Source organism: Copidosoma floridanum, unplaced genomic scaffold, assembly GCF_036245765.1.
Source record: "Copidosoma floridanum isolate Cflo_tuat_1 unplaced genomic scaffold, Cflo_Japanese_pri ptg000025l, whole genome shotgun sequence".
NCBI classification, from domain to species: Eukaryota; Metazoa; Arthropoda; class Insecta; order Hymenoptera; family Encyrtidae; genus Copidosoma; species Copidosoma floridanum.
In genome coordinates, this window is record NW_028321902.1 from 5,412,093 (window position 1) to 5,433,562 (window position 21,470).

General features: G+C 40.4%; 2 protein-coding genes and 1 pseudogene across 2 annotated transcripts; 2 read left to right on the plus strand and 1 right to left on the minus strand.

The window, feature by feature from the left end:
- The first annotated feature begins 3,104 nt into the window (after positions 1–3,104).
- Positions 3,105–8,500, plus strand: LOC149373959 (uncharacterized). Its single transcript, XM_089595231.1, has 8 exons — positions 3,105–3,210; positions 3,293–4,159; positions 4,289–4,461; positions 4,561–4,702; positions 6,535–6,586; positions 6,647–6,711; positions 6,787–8,070; positions 8,156–8,500. Exons 1-8 carry the CDS (start codon positions 3,117–3,119, stop codon positions 8,209–8,211), a joined length of 2,733 nt encoding a protein of 910 aa, XP_089451357.1. The 5' UTR covers positions 3,105–3,116; the 3' UTR covers positions 8,212–8,500.
- Positions 8,501–9,420: 920 nt separating this feature from the next.
- On the minus strand, positions 9,421–13,237 carry LOC149373960 (uncharacterized; annotated as a pseudogene).
- Positions 13,238–16,510: 3,273 nt separating this feature from the next.
- Positions 16,511–21,402, plus strand: LKRSDH (lysine ketoglutarate reductase/saccharopine dehydrogenase). Its single transcript, XM_014357517.2, has 10 exons — positions 16,511–16,616; positions 17,669–17,704; positions 17,787–18,272; positions 18,334–18,559; positions 18,654–18,981; positions 19,282–19,648; positions 19,720–20,042; positions 20,130–20,646; positions 20,720–21,101; positions 21,182–21,402. Exons 1-10 carry the CDS (start codon positions 16,530–16,532, stop codon positions 21,295–21,297), a joined length of 2,868 nt encoding a protein of 955 aa, XP_014213003.2. The 5' UTR covers positions 16,511–16,529; the 3' UTR covers positions 21,298–21,402.
- Positions 21,403–21,470: the final 68 nt, after the last annotated feature.

Sequence of the window (21,470 nt, forward strand, 5' to 3'; positions counted from 1 at the left end):
TTGTTGTTACCATACGCATCAAACCAAAACCCCATAAGCAATTCCAAGTGGAATTCCAAATGTATTATAAGTGTGTTTATAGGTGGAGTTACAAATACACAACGTTGCATCCGAAAATTGATTAACTAATTTATTTATTTTGCAATTATGTAAATATTTCCTCACTTCAAGCCTTATAGGGAATGCTGATACAACACAACTTCTCTCTTTTACTTGAAACCTTTATAAAGTTAAAAATCGTACGGCCAGATAGTAAACCTGAGCCCGAGTAGGTCCTTAATATCATTCAACCTTTCTTGTAGATTCGCAAAACTATAAGCCTTAAGCTACCTTTATGGGAGTCGTCGGATTTTCAAGTTCCGGATGAGACTGTACAAAACAACTCCTGGAATGAGCCACGCTCCCAACAAAGATCAGGTGGCTTTTTAAACAGCGACTGCAGCTATGCCTGGATAAGCTGCGACAAAAGTTTATTTGTAGTGAATGTCACGTCTGGTGAGTACGTAACATCATGGACCTTCACATATAAGATAACCACTGTGTCAGCCTTTCCTGCTCGTCCAGGAAGTTTGCCCTTACTTCTGGTGGGGCTTGATAGCAATGCTATTAGAATTCAAGATTCCGTTGGGCAATTGTGTGTTTTTGATTGTTGCATTTCCAAAATTTTATGTACTATTCTAGTGAGTATAATTTGTTTTTAGTGCCATGTACTAGTTTTATCTCATAGTAGATGGTTTTAGCTTTAATGAGATACTAATTATTTTTAAAGGTACCAGCTGGTGTTGAACAGGCGTGTGTGATGTACGGTGGGGCCGACTGGGAAAATTTTAATGAAGAAAATCGAGACTTAGTTTTACCAGAAAATAGTGGATTAATCTTTGTATCACTCAGAAACTTTCAGCACTTGATAGTTGATCTTAATAGAGATTTATGGTCTAAGTCATCTTACGGTGATAAGCCTATTGTAGCCTGTTTAGAATTTGTTAATTCTTCACCTGCAGTACAACCTCCAAAAAGTAATGAAGTAGAACCTTCAGAAAGTAATGAGCTAGAACCTTCAACAAGTAATGAAGTAGAATTATTCTTTTCAGCATACAATTTGATAAATAAAGGTAAATTTGTAACTATTTTTCTCGCACATAACTGTATTGGTGATTGACAAAATGAAATGTTGTGATTTTAGAAACTGAACATTATATGAAGTTCAATAGAAAAGAATTTGAGGCTACTGCACTGTCCAACGAAAAACTATGCACTGTCTTGCAGTGCTCTTCCAAAATTGGCTGTTTGATCAGTTGTTGCTTAGGTCGTATTATGATCTGGGAGTTTAATGGATTTCTCACATGGGTGAGTCCAATTTTGGATAAGTACGCATTTATCACTCATGCAGTACTTCTTGAACCCACCGACGACCCCAAGCCCTGTTGTTTCTTATGGGCCGCTTATCAGGTAAACATCTTTTTTTTCTCCTTCAATTATGTAACTCGATATTCACAAATCAATTTTAAAATACTTGTTTTTAGGGTAGTACACCAGATTCAGTAACAGTGCTACGCATGTATATGTTAATGTTTAAAAACAAGAGAAACAATGAATTTGGTGAAAACCCGACTTTATATTTTAATTTGAAGCCAGACCCAAGTCTTAGATTTGAGATCGAATTAGAAAAAAATGAAAAAGTCCACAGTCTCGTTATAATTGAACGAGTCAATCGCGACGCGTCGGATTTACGGTCCCGCCGAGGCGAGGAGTCTCTATTACTCATCGGGACTCGAAAGAGATCCCTACTTTTTGATTTGGATCGATGGTTCGAAGAACAAATGCCATCTACAGTTGCTGGATGCCGAAACCCTAACAATATTTTGGCTTGTTACAAAGCACGACTAGAGAACCATTCACGAGACGAAATACTTTGTTGTTCGTTCAAGCCAAAGACGTTGCAAGAGTTTGCAAAAAAAGTTCCACACTCCCCAGAGGAACTTTTTTGCCCCAATTCTTTGAGTTTGGAGTGGATCGATTTATCGGAGAAAAATTTAGTATTCTGGCTCACCCGAGGGGTGCAGTCAGAGCTACTACGAGAGATCACCACAGCTGGACCCATTGTACTAATCATGCCTAATGAAATCTACCGCAGGTGTCTCCTTGCAGGCCTTATACCTTTTGATTATGTCATCCCAGATTATAGTGTAAAAGTAGAACAAAAAGTAGCTCGAGAAATGCTGCTGTCGTTATGCCTAGATCAACGGTGTGCCAATTTCTTACTGCGCTGTGCCATAGAGTGGTCAGATGGCAGTACAGAGTATCTATACTTAAAGTTTCTGAGGTGGAGTATCCAACGTGGATCTGAAATCAAGTTGATGGCCGATAGTTTGTGCAAGCCGTTGTTTGATCAGTCGGGTGTCAATATGGACGAGTCTGAGTTGAAAACGTTACATAACTGTGTTCAGCAACTCGAATGTTTGAAGACCGTTATATCAAAATTACCCAATACTGAAATCGATTTAACTAAACATAAAAGGGCCCTTAAAAAAATAGCAGCCTATTTTCAAGTTGTGTTGTGGTTTTATGATGTCGGTCTGTTGCCGGAAATGCAAAACATCGACGAAAGCGATGACGTGCAAATTTCAGCGCTTACGAAAATTCAGTATCCAAGAAATAAGCTTGTAGAGTCTTACAAGAAAAAAAGACGAGACGCTTGTACGAAGGACAATAAGGAAAATGATGTTTTATTCATTGATCAATTGATTGCCAGAAATTGTTCACCACTCAAAGTGCAATGGAAAGAAGAGTCAGACAGTGAGTGTCCTAGTCAAGATGGTCTTTATCCTCCTCCATCGCTGCAATCTTTGCTTAGGAGTTTTTTAACTGACTGCTATTGCGAAGAAAAAAGTGACGAAGAGGAGGATAAAGATGGTCAATTACCTGAAACGTACACTAAACACTGCATCATCTTCTACTTGCTCATGGACCTGTGCATGATTCTCAAAGACTCAAATTCAGCAGTCGATCAACTTATGAAGTATCCCGCAGCTTTTAAGTTGAGTCCTAGTATTATTAAACTCATCCGAGCTTTTTGGCTTCTCGATCACGAGGATTATGATGGCTTTTTCAACATCATGACAAGCCAAATTGTTTCCAGCAATGACATCGAAGACTGGCAGCATGAACTCGCTATAAATTCACTTTTAAAAAACAATCAACACAAATTAGGTACGTTTTCAAATTTTAAAAATATGTAACATACATTCGCAAGCTGTCAATTAATTTTTTTTCATCATTTCTTTTTTAACAGCTCTAAATTATCTGCTCATTATTAAACCACCAGTGATATCGTCCGATCATCGGCGCATAATGATCGATCTGGCGGTGGAACAGGGTCATCTACTGTTAGCATTCCATGCACGACCGCGATCGGATTGCGGACCGTTACTCACGAGTTTCTTCCGCTCATGTGAAAAACATGGAAAGCTCAGAAAAATTTTGCAACTTTCCTTAAACCCGGAAGAAGAGAAAGCCTTTGACAATTATCTCAAAGAAAATTATAATGACAAAACTAGATTGATCCACTACTTGCTGACGAACCGCCACGTAGAAGCCAGCCACATTTTTTCTGTAAAAAAAAACTTTAACCCACATCAATCAATTGATGAGGAAATAAACTTTAACTCAACCGCTTGGAATTTACTAAATTTGGTTCACAAAAACGTACCCGAAATCTCAAAACGTTTTGCAAACAGCTGGAGAAAAAATACCTCGAAATCGGCCAAGGGACGACGATTTTCACCATATCCCATTATAAGTAACAACAATGAGTCACGTAGATTTCACCATAAACCAATGTCTCAATCTTGGGACATTGATGGTGATGTTTACAACTTGGCAGTAGAAAAGACACTTGAGACGTGTCGCAAGCCCGATCGAGATGGGCTTGGACCATTAAATTATACGCCTTTTCTAACTGCGCCATGCGCAACAATAAATGCTCAACCAAAATTTGTTACTCAAATAAATAACAAGAGTGATACACATTATGTTGTATACCCAAAACGGAAGATCTTCACGAGAAAGACGGCTTTAAAAATGGTAATTGAGCCTGATGATGAAATAGTCAAAAAGCGGCGAAAACTTAACAACCAATCCAGGGACTCAACATTGAATGGTTGTATACTTTATCTACATATATATATATATATATATATATATATATATATATATATATATATATATATATATTTGTGAACCTCGTTTTATTATAATTTTAATGTATTCGTTCAATTGCTTGTTTTAGATTTGGATCAATCGGGATCATCTGACTGTAGGCTTAGCATGACTAAAATATGTAGCACACCACTTGTGCAACGGAAAGAGAATGAAAAAATAAACAACTTGGATACTCAAACGCCGCAATCAATCCTCAGAATTCAGTGCAAGTCTCGTGCGCCTAGTTACGATTTTACTGAGGTGAGCTAAATGTATAAGGTCAAAAATATGTAAAAGGATTTATAAGGCCGCATATGTATATAAAATGATTTAATAAATTAACTTATAAATTAATTAAAGGATAATGTGAACGATGAAGCAGATACCCCAAAAAAACATTTGGTAGCTAAGAAAGTACATGATCAACTCGAGCATACTGAAAGTGAAGACTATAAGTTTTCGTTACCCGAAACAGTTGAAGATGTTCCGGTTATCTCTGAAGGTTTGTGATCAAAAAAGACATATTTACCGTAACATTTAAGGTAGTTGTTTCCCAATGTATAGGTTAATCGTATGTATAAATATACAATAATAAGGTTATGTTCAACTATCATCCCGTATTTGTTTGCGTTATGTTAACCCACAAATGACGCATCTAGCGCATTTTTGGTAGATCTAAAACATGACAGGTATCAGTTTAAATGTAGCTCGGTAAAATAATACACATGACTTATTTAATTGGTTTTATTGATATGGGAGGCTTGTTCGTTACCCCCTATGAACTTGATATCGCCATAACTCAGAGGAAAAATGATAAACGATTGGATTGTACATGTAGTTGTAAGGCTGAGCAAGTGTAAGTATATGTAATAGGTGAACTTGTATATTCAACAAAGTACATTTAGAGGTTATTAAAATGAAAGCAAACAATAAGAAAAATTTCTTATGACATCTTTACCAACATAGGCACGAGAAGTTATCGATTGATAATGCAATTTCCACTGACATAGCACCAAAATGGGGGGAAAAAGCTAAACATAATGTGAAACATGTATACGAGCAATTCGGTATTCGGTACACTGCAATAAAAATATTGCTTCTTCGGTGTAAATTTACTGATTGTTTATTTTCTGCATGTCGTCTGCTTGGCACGATTGTGATTACGATTTCCCTGGCACCACTTAATTCTAAACTTCAAAATAGTGTCAGGTTTTAGTTTTACTAAGATATGCTAAATGCGGCACTTATGGGTTAACATGACGAATTTAAAATATCAGAGAGAAATGTGAATACCTCTCCGTACGTAGGTACATAAACATATGCATCTACCTATTTGTAACTTGTGCTCATGTGACAATGTGGTGTTGCTCCTTACGTGATACTCTTGGTTTTACTGTAAAAACTATCAATATTATAAATACTGCGACGGACATTGAAAATAAAAAGACCTACTCTGGACTTGATATATTTACAATAAGAATAGTAAATTTACTACAGTAATTATAATGCCTGCCATGATGGAGTATTTTACTTTTGCAAGATACTTAATACTCAAACAACAAATAGTGTGAACACGACTGTTATTTCTATTAATGAAGTTTAAGACGAATATAAAGAAACAATTTATGCATGTTTATTTTCTGTATTGAAGTTGTAAATAATCGTTTCGTAAATATAAAATCCTACATAAACTTTACAGTCAACATGGTAATGTTACTACGAGATTTATAAAACTGAACAATACAAGTAGTAAATTTATTATGATGAACTTAGTAAAGTTACTATGACGGGCGTTGGGAATAAAAAGACCTACGTACAACGTAGTACAATTGCAATGGTTGGTATCTACTACTCTTTAGTTGGTATTTTGACTATTACGACTGTAATTTTATGAACAATGTGGTACATATACACAAGACTTTTTTTACAGTGTATCTTCCAAAATCAAACGAAGAGCACTATTTTGATTACTATTACTTTAAAACTATGTTGTAAAAAAATCTCAAAAAAATGTATGTGTTTCTTTACTGCCTAAGATAGTTTTCAGTAGTTTTTCAATTATTTATAAATAGGCGGTAAGTTACAATTTTTTAAATAATGAGACTATGTAGTGTTTGTACCATTGCTCTAATATTAAAAGAGTGATTTTTTGACGAGGATATTATAATAACGACGTGGTTAATCGGTCTCAAATTTTTTAAACATATTTCTCGACGCTTAGATTAGTTTTGCTGAAAATTTCGTACCTTTTTAAATACTTTTGATTTAGGAAACAACTAGCTTAAGTAACTAAAAATCGAATTTTGAGAGAATGAACGCAAATTTTATTTTCAGATGTTTGTCAAACGACCACTTTCAAATTTGCACATCCAACTGGATTACAGAAGTAAGTTCCTTCAAGTAAAAAAAAAAATTTCAATGTATTAAATTTGTATGAATTTTTCAGATTTCTAACGCCAATTCGCTTCGATGGGGATGAGATAATGAGTGTCTTGGAACTAGATCATACTGGTAATGTAGAAAACCCCGTGGGAACAACTTCACGGCAACCTCAAACCTATTTTATAATGCCTTCAATATTTACAGACCGAATAAACCAAAGTACGTCATTGCCAGAGGAAATGGAAAAAATATCGGAACATGTAAAAAAAACATCCGATGTTCCAAACATATTCATCGAAAAAGTCTCATCATCGTCTGATGTTGAAGAACCTGAGGAAGATAGCAACATGTTGACTTTACCAAACAACCCACTTATGGAGCCGACGGATGATTGTAAGGAAGAGTATTTTAGCAAATCCACTCTTACAAAACGAACTCGAGGACGACCCAAAAAAGTAATTGAATTATCAGAGTCATCAAAATCAACTACAACAATACGCACGAGGAGAGCTGGATCTTCTACCAAGGATGTAGCCCCTACAGTGAAACCCACTAGGAAAACTAGAGCTGCATCTGTTGCTAAAGAAAATGTTGATTTGAAAACTGACGAAATGGCTGAAGAACAACAAGTATTTACAGTGCGGTCGTCGAGAGCATCTAAATTTAAAAAAAATACTTCGATAGTTGCTGACAAACGCTCAAAGGCCGGATGGATATCCAAGGATGACGAACAAATCACATCTACTGAATCGGTACCTGCCAACGATGATCTGCCAATGTCTCACACTCAAAGTAGAATAGCTGAGTCCGTAGACAATGATAAAAAAGGATTGTCAAAAATAAGACCAACCAGAGCCAGGACCGTATCAAAAAATGAACAACAATCAACCACCACTAGAAAAAAAAGAGCAGGTGCGGTAGTCCAGGAAAATGATCAGGCTACACCCACAGCGAAAGAAGATAATAAACGATGTTTGAGGAAGACGCGAGCCTCGTCACTGGCAAATGAAACCAGTAACAATATCATCAACTTGAGTAACCCACCAGCCAGGGCAGAAATTATACGAGCAATCCAGACTACGAGACCTTCCAGTTCAGAGCCCACAATTCGCAGGCGTAAGTGCTCTGTCCAGTCAGAACCGGGAGACATCGAAAAAATTTTAATTGACACAAGAACTGTAAAGTCAAAGAGTAAAGCGGAAAAAAGGAATACGACAGGTCGAGGTCGCAGAGCGACTAGCGTCGATTCAATCGTGAGTGTGCCTGAAGGTAGGCGTGTAATACGCAGTTTACTCACTAAAACGATCATCAAGGAAGTCATCCCCGAAGAGCCAATATCCATGAAACAAACAAGAAAGAGAAAATATGCTTTTTCTGTTACTGGTAATGAAGCTAAGAAAGTACGTGATCAACTCGAGCATACTGAAAGTGAAGACTATAAGTTTTCGTTACCCGAAACAGTTGAAGATGTTCCGGTTATCTCTGAAGGTTTGTGGTCAAAAAAGATATATTTACCGCAACATTCAAAGTGAATAAGAATCAAATTTTGAGAAAATGAAACTTTTATTTTCAGATGTTTGTCAAACGACCACTTTCAAATTTGCACATCCGACTGGATTACAGAATTAAGTTCCTTCAAGTAAAAAAAAAAAGAATGTTCGATGTGTAAAATTCATATGAATTTTACAGATTTCTAACGCCCATTCGCATCGATGGGGTTGAAACAACGAGTATCTTGGAGGTAGTTGATACTGGCAATGTAAAAAAACTTTGGGCCAAAATTCAACCGCGAAGCTGTTTTATAATGCCTAAAAAAGCGAAAAACAAAGAACAATGATGTGTCAATTAAATGTTTTTCATTTAATCTGTTGATATTTTGTCGTTTTTCGTTTTTTTTTATTTTTTTCCAAACGAGAAAGCAGATTGTAATATACTTTTGTAAATAATTGATTAATACATCATCATATTTTTATAAAGGTTTGAGTCTAGTAATTTTTAAGCAAGTCCTAAATTCCCTTTCATACATACCTCATAGATCATATCAAGCAAAAAAAACATGTTAAGATCATGGAATTTAATACATATCAATCAATTGTCGTCACATGTTAAATAAATTTTTTTGACACTCAACATTCAAAGCCACTGATAATACCAGTACTTTACTTTTTTCAGGCCACAAAATACGATATTTAGTATTATTGGAATTAAGCATCCCTTGAACGCTACTTTTCAAATTCGGTATAAGAAAATAAAAATAACGTCAGCATTTCAGATCTTATCAATTAGTTCATGTAGAAATTTACCATACAATTTTATCAAAAAAGGCATATGCTACAGATTCTTTTGTCTCTTTCGTTGTTTTTTTGAACATGAAGTCTATGGAATCCGAAATAGTCATCCCATGTAATATAAATAGACAGTCACAAGAAAATAAAACAATAGCTATTGTATTAAAATTTCTTGTACTTATCGTTTTATTTTTCATCTACAATTTATGTGATAAATTAGGCAAATTCGTTATACATATCAGTTGGCGTGCAAAATAAATAACGTTTAATTGTCGATTCGACATTTTGACTAGAATGGCACAAATGTAAAACGCTCAATATATACGTGTGTATATGTATATATCAAACAATGAGAATAGTTATAAAAGCGGTTGTATACAAAAACAAGGTCAATTACCTCCATAAGCTGAGAGAAATAACTTAAAAATACTGCAACAGGTGGAAAACAGGGAGGGATCGAACACGTTATTTATGTACAACATAAGTAGATAGTGGGAACTACCCTAATATCCAAATTAAAAAAAAAAAAAAAAAAAAAAAAACAGTTGCTCGGAATAAAAATAAGAATCAGTAGCGCGCGTAGCGACCGTAGTAGTTGGCTGCACGGCCACCCTCGATGGGATTGCAGGAGAAGAGTGCGTCCCCTCGGTAACCCTCGGCGCACCTGAAAAGTAAGTGATAATTTTTTGTTTTATCAATTCATCGATACCCACGTATTGAATAATTTACATAAATTTTATCACTCTTAATGTATTTTTTTTATACCTCCTTGATACTTGGCGTGTATTTCTTTTAGTATGATTAATAATACTTACTGGCACACTGCAATGTGTCTTCTAGGTGTACAATTGGCATTTAAACCGCACTCATGGCCCGTGCACGGGTTCTGACAGGCAAAGTTGATGCACGCCTGATTGTCCGGGCACTCGTTGTTGGACAAGCACTCGCCCCTCTTACAACTGATAACATAATATGTCATACATCACTTAAATCAGATCAAATTGCATACAATGCAATATATATACACACGTGTACCTGATTAGCGCGTTTCCAACATAGCCGTGGGGACACCTGCACACCGGGCGCTTCTTACCCGTGTTGTCATGGCCCGGTCGGCACTCGGCGTTGGCACCGCACGGATTCCCGCTGCACAGGTCCTCTGCAAGTCAATGAACATTGTAGCCCCAAAGAGTTATTGTTGTTATCGGGGGCATTTTGCATAATGTACGCGCTAATATTAATTTAATACACGTATGTATGTATATATTATACAATCGGTGAAGGGCCGACAGAAAACGAAGGGGTCGCCAGTTTTGTCCTTGGGACAACTGCAGACGGGCGTTACGTCGCGGAGCTCGCAATTGGCGTTGGTGCCGCAGGTGCCCTCGCAAGGATCGACGCATTTCTGATAGAGGCAGGCAGGCTTGCCGGCAGGAGTCGGAGTGCTGGGTGCACTCGGGCTGGCAGGATATGAGCGGGTTACCCAGCCAATTCTGCAAGAATGAGAAAAAAAATTTCAATGGTTATGTATTTTACGTATGTAATGTATATGTGGTTTAAAAGATGTGTATGATGATGATGACCTTGGGACAGGCGCAGTTGGCTCGGTGGTTGATGACGTTGCACTCGGCGCTCTCGGCGCATACGGAGGCGCACGGGCTCTCGCAGCGAAAGTCCTTCGAGCAGTGCTGGTGCTGGGGACAGTCAAAGTCGGACTCGCACTCGTGACGGCAGCCTTCGAGAGGACGCCCTCGGTATCCCGACAAACAAGAGCACACCGCCACGCCGTTCTTGACTTCGCACTTGGTGTTGGCCCCACAAGGATTTGGGCTCTTGCACGGCGCCTCTGTTTGGGATATCATCATGAAATTTACTTTTACGCCAGGGAGTAAATGTATGTAGTTGTTCATAACATTGAGAAAAAAAGAAAAAAAAAAGAAAAAATGTTTTTGCCAGGGTCGTAGACGCAATTGTGCAGAGGATTGCCCGTGTGACCTGGAGGACAGTTGCACACCGGTATGTGGTTGACCGTCTGGCAGAGCGCGTTTGTGCCGCAGGCGTAGGTACACGGATCGATGCATCGGTTCCCACTGCAGGTGCGGCTTCCAATGCAATCCTCGTTTACTGCAATTTCGGGGACAAAACAGATATATTATTTCTTTTATTTGCAGGATTTTTAATCCCCATTGATTCCCGTTAAAAATTTTTAAATTATATTTTAGTATTGGTAATTTAAAAAACATATACGCGCTCGGTTAATGATTGTTGATCAAAGTGACCATGCACACCCTTTATTGAATTGCACTATTTTTCTTTTTAACTCGCATTTATTTTATTTTCAGAAAAGAAACGAGTTAATCGGTATAGTAGTTCGAATCGTAATAGAAGAAGATAAAAAAAATAAAATAAATTGTGAGAACTAGTCAATAACGCGATCCAGAAATGTGTGATGAAAAGATTACGAAATAAGGCTCGATGAGGAACCAAAAAAAGGGGCTACGTGACCTTGCGCGTTCGCCGTGCGTAATAATATAATCGTTTGCCATGCAATTATGGTATATACAAGTGAGCCTGATACTCCACTTGTATGTACTATATTTCCGTAAATATATATACACGCGCACACCTTTTTATGGTGACGTAAGTGCTCGATGATAGATTAGGCATTGCCAATTAAGTATGTTGCAGGTATACGAAACGTAAAAACTGACATTGTGGCTGATGATGATGATGATGATTATAATAATAATAAATACTTACTGATGCATTCGACACGCTCGCACCTCGTAAGAGGATCGCCATCGTACAGATTCAAACACGAACAAACCGGCCGACCCTCGCTCATCGTACACCTGGCGTGCTGGCCGCATGTGTGGCTATCACAACTGGTTGCTGTGTGTTTGTTGAAAACCATGTATGTTCATTTTTTTTTCTTTGCAATTTTTGTTCCCAACCCACGACATATTTCGCTTTAATTACAGAAAAAAATTTCACTTTCGTAAAAATGGTAAAAAATGGTAAAAAACGTCTTTTAATTACCACCTTAATCCTAACCCACCTTATAATTATTAGAAAATGGCTCGAAACCATAAAAAAATTTAAAGATCCAAATTGGGGTGGAGCACCACTTCTGCGTAATTACCGCATTTTCTAATTTTAAAATAGCAACAATTTTTTAAATTTATTTTAAGAGAAAAATATTTTTTCCTTATAACCGGCCAAGAGATTTCAAACCATTTCTATGATCCTCGAAAAAAAATTCCCCTTTTTTCCAGGATTAGCGCAACGAAATACTTAGTGTGTCCCAAGTCTTGGAAAATTGTTTCTCATTGATTCAAGGTTGATAAATAAATCGGAGGTATAACAAAGGTGCACTTCATAAATAAATTTAAGTCATCGAGTAAAAACCTGTATCAAATGTATACCTCCACGTGCAAAAAATGAACCTTGTATGGGTATACACAAGTATAGTTTGAAACCAGTTGACCTTCGCCATAGAATGATAATACTTCAGAGGCCCATATATTTATACAAATAATATTACTTCGTCGTTGAAATATCTCAAAAACGAATCGGCTTGCGGGTTTTTTTATTTTATTTTCGATCTTTAAATATTATCTTCGCTCTTCTACGCGTATAGGGATACACTTTACTCGTAAGATTGTTTTTATTTTATCAGTTAATGCTATAGTATACATCAAAGAAAATTTTTTAACGACTGTTCCAATGAACAGATGTAAAAAATAAAATAAAATAAAATTCAGAGTTGCCGGAAAAACACAAGGTATAATGATAAAATCGATTTAAAGCTTCTCCCACTAGTATTTCTGAATTGCTACGTGTAAGAAAAACCTCCAGTCTTTGTTCGCATACGCGGCGAATAATCGTTTCCTGTAACTTTGAGACTTACTCTGCCAAGTACGCGATTGAATAAGGGATATCATAAAAATTCTTCGCTCCACTTGCTTATATATACAGTGCACACCTACTATTGCGTAATAATTAAAATGATGGACAATTACCTCGAGCACCCGATTGGTTGGGTCTTTTGCGCATCAACAGAACATCAAAAATAATAACCGCGAAAAATAAGTAATTATTTAACCGATCTATATCAATTATCGTTTGAGCGAAGATTTCAATCGCACGAGTTTCAATAGCTGAATTTGCGTGAAAAAAAATTAATTTCCTTATTTACTCAATAGTTGAATGTATAGTGTTGGGGAAAATAAAAACAACAACAAGGGCACTTACCTCCACTGAGTACCTTCGAGCCGTAAAATACGTTGCTTGCCCATGGGCAGCATCGCCACCGCCGAAGTGGCACACAGCGCGACCAGCAGAATTGTAGTCTGCATTAGCTTCATTTTGCTAGCTGTAGACCTTTTCAAAAAGCGGAGAAAAGAAAGTTGTATCGTTTATCGGTTTAAAATATCGGTTTAAAATATCGGTTTTGAAAATTGAGAGATCAATAATTTATATTTTGAAGGCTCGCAATGGAAAAAGCGAATTATCGTTTTCCGCGAGGCAAACAAGATTGATCAAGTATGTACCCTGGAAAAAAAAGGTTCGGAAGCTCACTTGAAGCCGACGACTGATTTGAATGAAAAATCGGCAAGGTAAGTGTATACACAGATGTAACGATCGAAGAGCGGAGAGTACGTATAAAAGAGTACTTATACGCGACGGTTAAACGATCCGCGCTTGGCTGGACCGCGAGGCGAACTGACTCTGAAATCGTCAAAAGCAAGTCACTATATAATCCCATGGCTACAACGTTTAAGTTAAAAGCGATGTGTGTGTGTATATATATATATATATATATATATATATATATATATATATATATATGCACATGTGAGTACACCGATGGAATCCATGGCCAGTAAGCGCCCCGGGTTTTGCGGGGATTGGCGCTTGTGTTATTTTATTTATTCAATTAATAAACAAAGCGGCCAGTAAGCGCCCCGGGTTGTGTGGTGATTGGCGCTTGTGTTATTTTATTTATTCAATTAATAAACAAAGCGGCCAGTAAGCGCCCCGGGTTGTGTGGGGATTGGCGCTTGTGTTATTTTATTTATTCAATTAATAAACAAAGCGGCCAGTAAGTGCTCCGAGTTGTGTGGGGATTAGCGCTTGTGTTATTTTATTTATCATTTTAATTATCAAAGCGGCCAGTAAGTGCTCCGGGTTGTGTGGGGATTGGCGCTTGTGTTATTTTATTTATTTAATTAATAAACAAAGCGGCCAGTAAGCGCCCCGGGTTGTGTGGGGATTGGCGCTTGTGTTATTTTATTTATTCAATTAATAAACAAAGCGGCCAGTAAGCGCCCCGGGTTGTGTGGGGAGTGGCGCTTGTGTTATTTTATTTATTCAATTAATAAACAAAGCGGCCAGTAAGTGCTCCGAGTTGTGTGGGGATTAGCGCTTGTGTTATTTTTTTTATCGTTTTAATTATCAAAGCGGCCAGTAAGTGCTCCGGGTTGTGTGGGGATTGGCGCTTGTGTTATTTTATTTATTCAATTAATAAACAAAGCGGCTAGTAAGCGCCCCGGGTTGTGCGGGGATTGGCGCTTGCGTTATTGTTTAATGTATTTTATTAATTAATAAAGCTTGTGATACTGCTTTTAGGCGCGTTGGGTTCTTGGGTTAAACATCTTAGGATTAATTTATCAAGTTATGGTGTAGGAAATGTTGTCGAGTTATCTGGGGTTTTGCGTCTTGCTTCATATAGCCAATTTGAATTTCCCGCAAGTTTGCCAGTCACATTTGAGAGCACTGATTGTAGGTGACCGGTAACTGCTAACGTAACGCTGATAACGCCTGAGTGTACCTATATATACATATTTACTAATTTGGGTAGATGGTAAGTTTACACATGTTTTGCTTTACCATATATAGGTATACTACGGCGTTATATTAGCGGTTAGCGGTCACCTACCATACTATTATTGATTGGTTATCGACAATGGATAGACAACACTGCTATTGTGATTCCGTCTCCAACCGCGTGGCTCCGGTGCCTTTCCCGCATGTGGCGAAAAAAGTAGTTGGTTAGTATATATAGCCGAATTAGCTTTTCAGTCGTCAGAGTTGTGTGCACACTGGCTCTGACCTACCCATGTGTTAGGCTTGGCTTGAGCTGCTACTAATGTCGAAAAAAAAAACGTAGTGGCTCGCTGAGATAAGTGGTAATTGGGAGTCAGACCCCTGGCGTGTTCATACTTTTTTTTTTTTTTTTTTTTTTTATAACTTTTTTAAAAGTCACGATACTGCCTTATTATTGCATTTTTGCAAATTCTTCTATTTCATTTATACAATTAAGTCAATGAATTTTTTATTAAATTTTAATATATTCGTAAAAAATAAAGTACATGTATTACGACTCCCCACGTCCCCTCACTATCCTTAAAGATCCTTTGCTACCCCCCACTCCATATCCGGTACCTCTCAGCAGCTTCAGCGCCCCCCGCAAAATTAGGGAAAAATTCCATAGATTCGTCCGTTATTTTAATCCCATCAAATTTTCTGTTATTTCTTATACGCAATTTTAAGGAGACAAAACACCTCTATTCCCGATTTCGAAAAAAAACAACATTAATCAACTATTTATTATGAAAAATTTTTTTTTACATAATTTGTTTCAACATATGGACATATTTTCTCATTATTTTGGTTTTTCTTGAAAAACTCTTTCGTTTCCAACCTATTCCTTTTTTCGAGCCTTCTTTTGTAAAAATAGCACTAAAAAACATTTACTTAATAATTAATGGTAATTGCTTAATATGTTTATAATTTTCAGTTCCCATGTTATTGTCATCATATATTATTAAAAAAAAAAGAAAATTTCCCTTTCGGATTATTTCATCACATCACGGGATGAAGAGAAAAAAGAAAAAAAAAAAAAAAACATGAATGAAACAAATTTTTCTGAAAAACGTCCTTTCGCCATAATTTCTCAAGGCCATTGTCATCTTTGGACAACAAAACCTCGGCGAAGGTAAACAACAAATCATCGGTCACCGCATCTCTTTGATCCACCAAATTACTCCGTTAGCCCGAACAAAAAATATCCTCCATACAGCTATGTGCTCTTCGATCACCGATACCGATGATGAGCTCTCTGTATCTCTCGGAGCTACCGTCCGACGGTGGACAAAAACAACAACATTTTTATCACCCTTTGACGAGCTCAACCGGAGATAAGCGCCGAAAAAGTAAGTTTCACAACACACGCGCGCGCGTCTCCTTCGACCGATGCCCTCTTGGGACTCGATCGGCGATGAGAAAACACAAATAAATGACCATCTCCAGGAGATGATACTCGCCAACGCGTTGATCGGTTCTACAATTACATTTATGAAACTCCGACACTCTCGTGCGAAACTTACGATCGTGAGGTTTTATCTCGCCGATTTGGCTTACATGTGTATCATCGCACACGGCTATCTATCTCTTGGTAGCTTCTTCCTCTTTTCCTCCACCCCATCGTCATCGATATCGCTCTCGTGTGTACCATCTCAAGAGGGACGGAACGAGCCTTCTCGAGTTTACCGATCGCCGTCTCGGGGAATGGATCGGCTCTTGCACCTGCGATAGGCGCGTTCGAGTGTTTTTTTTTTTTTTATGATGAGTGTCACGCGAGCTTTTGGCGCGCCTATGCTCAGGCGCTTCTCTCTGGGAGGAAGCAAGATTTTGCGCTGCGACAACTCGACTTTTTTAATCAACTCGTCGCGAGCGCTCAGTGTGAGTTTATTTTTTGTATTTTTTTTTACTTGTGCTTTTACGCGTGTCACGTTGCGGTGTTGTGCTGCTCTTACGAGCGTCTTATATAATTATCATCTGTGCATTTGTATTGTAAAAGTGAAATGGAGGGCGTTTTAAACAATTCTAAGGTGCCGCTGAATCGATGATGTTTGATTTTGACTGTTGCAACTTACCAAAATAACCAGGGGAATCAACTTTGAAATCCTGGATAACTTTTGGGTCCACTCCTGTGTGAGGAAATCCACAAAAAACAAATCATTTTTCGTCCCCAATTTAAAAAAGAATTATTTTTTTTGAGGCACATCTTCGAGATAGGGCCCATTTACCTCGTAATGTCATGCACTGTGAGGAAAAAATTTTGAACACGAGTTTCAGTGATGGTGACATAGTACATGACACTACGAGTAAAATAAGCCCAGTATCAATGGTGTGCCTCCAAAAAAAACTTCCTTTTATTAAAATGGGAGAGACAAAATCGGGATATTTTTTTTGGAATTTCCTCATATGTGAAATAACGGTCACCAAACAAACAAAACGTGTTGTTATTTAATAAAATTTTTTTTCATTAATTAATAAAATTTGTTTATTTGCACGATTACTTTAAATTATTATTGTTCACGCGAACGAACAAAAATACATAATTTTACAAGTAAGTATCAACTTCTCAATTGATTATCGACACACACACCAGGAAACACGTATAGATATCCAGTCGTTTTTAATCATAAAAGCGATAAACAATCGTATACGTGATGCATTATTTTTTAAACGTTCAACCCAGGAAAATAGATCAAAGCACGATTAGAGAAAGCCGGAGGCACTTTTGAAAAATGTCCCCCTATCTCGGCCGCAAAACAACCACTGCGATCTTTATAAACATCGCACTCGCGCGACGATAACAATAAGCAACGCCTCCGTGACACGCGATAGATAGCGCACAGAGAGAGAGAGAGATTTTATATTCACTTTGTGGGCGATAACGATGTATAATATTATGCGTGTCCCATGTACATATGTATATTCGTTTGCAGACGCCCAAGGAAAAACAGCTGCTCAAGCGCTACGAGGTAAAACCAACCGAACAAAAAAAAAAGGAAAAAGGAAAAAGAAAAAAAAGTACCCAAAAAACACCCCTCCCTTTGGTTTTAGTCCAAGCTCCGGGGCAAAGTGATCGCCATCCGCAGGGAGGACCAATCGGTATGGGAGCGTCGCGCCCCCCTTGCCCCGGCCAACGTGCGCCGGCTGGTGCGCTCCGGCGTGAAGGTCATAGTCCAGCCGAGCAACCGGCGCTCTTACCCGGCGGGCAGCTACTTGGCGGCCGGCGCCTCCGTCCAGGAGGACATAAGCGGCGCGTCGGTGATATTCGGGGTGAAGCAGGTGCCGATCGACCAACTGATACCTAACAAGACGTACTGCTTCTTCTCGCACACGATCAAGGCCCAAGAGTCCAACATGCCCCTGCTCGACGCCATCGTCGACAAGAACATACGGTTGCTCGACTACGAGAAGCTCACCGACGACAACGGCCAAAGGCTCGTCGCTTTCGGCAAGTACGCCGGGGTCGCCGGTATGGTCAACATCCTCCACGGGCTCGGGCTGAGGCTCCTCGCCCTCGGACACCACACGCCCTTTATGGTGAGCCTATGTCAAACATATAAAGGGTGTTGGTGTTTGGCAATTTCGTGTTTCTGTGTAGCACATCGGGCCGGCGCACAACTACAGGAACTCGGGTATGGCCAGACAAGCGATACGGGACGCCGGGTACGAGATTGCGTTGGGTGCCATGCCGAGGTCGGTGGGTCCGTTGACCTTTGTATTTACGGGCAGCGGCAACGTGAGCCAGGGCGCCCAAGAGGTGTTCCAGGAGCTGCCGCACGAGTACGTGCCACCCGAGATGATGAGAAAGGTCGCCGAGCACGGAGGTACCATTATTTATTTATTTATTTATTTATTTATTTATTATTATTTTTTTTTTTCAACAATTTTATTTAATTCGTTTCGGTTTCGTGGATATAGACACGACAAAGATCTACGCGTGCGAGGTGCGTCGGAGGCACCACCTCGAGCGCAAGGAAGGCGGGGGTTTCGACGCGGAGGAGTACGACCAGCACCCCGAGCTCTACACGTCGACCTTCAGCAGGAAGATAGCGCCGTTCGCGTCGGTCATCATAAACGGGATTTATTGGGCGGTTGACTCGCCAAAACTGCTAACCATACCCGACGCCAAGAACCTTCTCAGACCGGCTTACACGCCTTGGCTGCCCATCAGCGTCGGGGCCCCGGCTTTGCCCCACCGGATGCTCGGCATCTGCGACATATCCGCCGATCCGGGCGGTAGTATCGAGTTAGTGTGCCATTCTCTATCTTATCCAGGGGGCCTTTTATTTCAAGCTATACAAATACGAGTCTGCGATCGGTGGTATATCGGTAATCTCGAAAAACCAACCGATCGTATGTTTTTGTTCCAACAACCATATTAGCTTGTACGTCACGGTGTTTTTGTTTTTATATCATAAATCATCTATGTTTAAAGTGTCCACGGTTAATAACTATTGCGATCGGTAATGTAATAATGCGTGTGCACAACAACTATTAGCTATTATAGGTGGTAATTGTATATCGGATGGTATCGGTAATGTCGAAGGTTCATGAACGAGTGCACGACGATCGACACGCCCTTTTGCCTGTACGACGCGGATCGCAACAAGGACACAAAGTCGTTCAAAGGCCCGGGTGTGCTGGTATGCTCGATCGACAACATGCCCACCCAATTGCCCCGCGAGTCTACCGATTTCTTTGGCGACCTGTTGTTCCCGTACGCCGTTGATATCATACAATCGGACGCCCGCAAGCCCCTCGCCGAGCACACCTTCATACCAGCCGTGCACAACGCCATCATCGTCTCGAACGGCGAGCTCACCCCCAATTTCCAGTACATAAACGAGCTCAGGCAGCAAAACACCAACAGGAGCCGGCAAAAGGACCAAGGAAACGTCACCAAAAACCGGACCGTGAGTGTAATGTAAACCCAAATGAAAAAAATAAAAAAAAGGATGATTGCGGAGCGTCGTTCGTAAAACAGGTGGTGGTGCTCGGCGCCGGGTACGTGTCAGCCCCGCTGGTCGAGTACCTGCACCGCGACGAGAACCTGCGTATAATCGTCGGGTCGCAGTACAAGGAGGAGGCAGACGCCCTGGCCAACCGGTACCCCGGCCTCGAGCCCGTGTTCATCGACGCCCAAGCCAACCCCGAGGCCATGGACGAGCTCGTCGAGGTGGCCGACGTCGTCGTCTCGCTACTACCCTACTCCCTGCACCACGTGGTCGCCACCAGCTGCATCCGTGCCAAGAAGCACCTGGTCACCGCCAGCTACCTCAACGACAGGGTCAAAGCCCTCCACGACGAGTGAGTTTTCCTTTGAACCCCCCCCCCCTCCAAGTGTGGTTTCGTGTCAATATCACCCCCCCCCACTCGTTCGCTATGTATACATAGGGCCGAAGCGGCGGGTGTGACGATCCTGAACGAGGTGGGCCTGGACCCGGGCATCGACCACTTGTTGGCCCTCGAGGTTTTCGACGACGTCCGCCAGGCCGGTGGCCGAATAGAGTCCTTTGTCTCCTGGTGCGGGGGACTACCGGCCCCCGAGAGCTCCTCCAACCCCTTGAGGTACAAGTTCAGCTGGTCACCCCGGGGGGTCCTCCTGAACACCCTCTCGCCGGCCAAGTACTTCCACGGGGGCCAGGTGGTCGAGATAGCCGGTGGTGGTGACCTAATGTCGACCAGCATCCAGGACCTCGATTTTCTGCCCGGCTTCGCCCTCGAGGGCTTCCCGAACCGCGACAGCACGGTTTACAAGGAGCTTTACGGGCTACGGCACGCAAACACGGTGCTCAGGGGCACTCTGAGGTTCAGGGGTTACTCCGACACGGTGCAGGGCCTACAACTGCTTGGGCTCGTCGATCCCAACCCACAGCCGATTCTCCACCCGAATGGGCCCGAAATCACCTGGGTATGATGTATTTTTGGGAGACGGTGAGGAAAAAAAAAAAAAAAAAAAAGACCTACATATGCATTAATTGCAGCGCGGTTTGGTCTGTAATTGCTTGGGCCTGGTGAGCGACAATATATTCTACGAGAACCTGAAGCAAAAACTGGTGGAGCGATTGGGCTCGGAGAGGCGGGCCCAGTCAATCGAGGAGCTGGGCCTGATGAACGAGGACCCGGTGCTCAAGCTCAACACGCCCCTGGACACTCTCAGCCACTACCTGTCGAGAAAGCTCGCGTACGAGAAGAACGAGCGCGACCTCGTGATATTGAGGCACGAGGTGGGCATACGCTGGCCGGACAACAAGCTCGAGGAGCGCGGTATCAACATGGTCAGTTACGGCGAGGTTGGGGGTCACTCGGCCATGGCCAAGGCCGTTGGGTACCCCACTGCCATTGCCGTCAAGATGATACTCGATGGTACGTGCCATAGTGTTTGCTATACGTGGATGCTTCATTGCGTTCCTACATATATTATATATTTTGTTTTACCGTTGCAGGAGAGATCCAACAGCGCGGGACCGTGTTGCCCTTCGCCCCCGATATTTACAGGCCGATGTTGACGCGGCTGCGCGCCGAAGGCCTCGAGTCCTTTGAAACGTCCAAGTGGCTTTGAAACCCCCAATTGAGGGTCATTGTCCACGGCTTTTTTTTCTTTTGTTCGTTGTTACTTTTTATTTTTAATTATTCATCGTTTAATAAAGCGAGTTGTTTTTCCGTACGATTTTTGTGTTCTTTATTATAATACATTATCTTTTCTCGTCGCACAAACTGCTGAAATTTAAAATG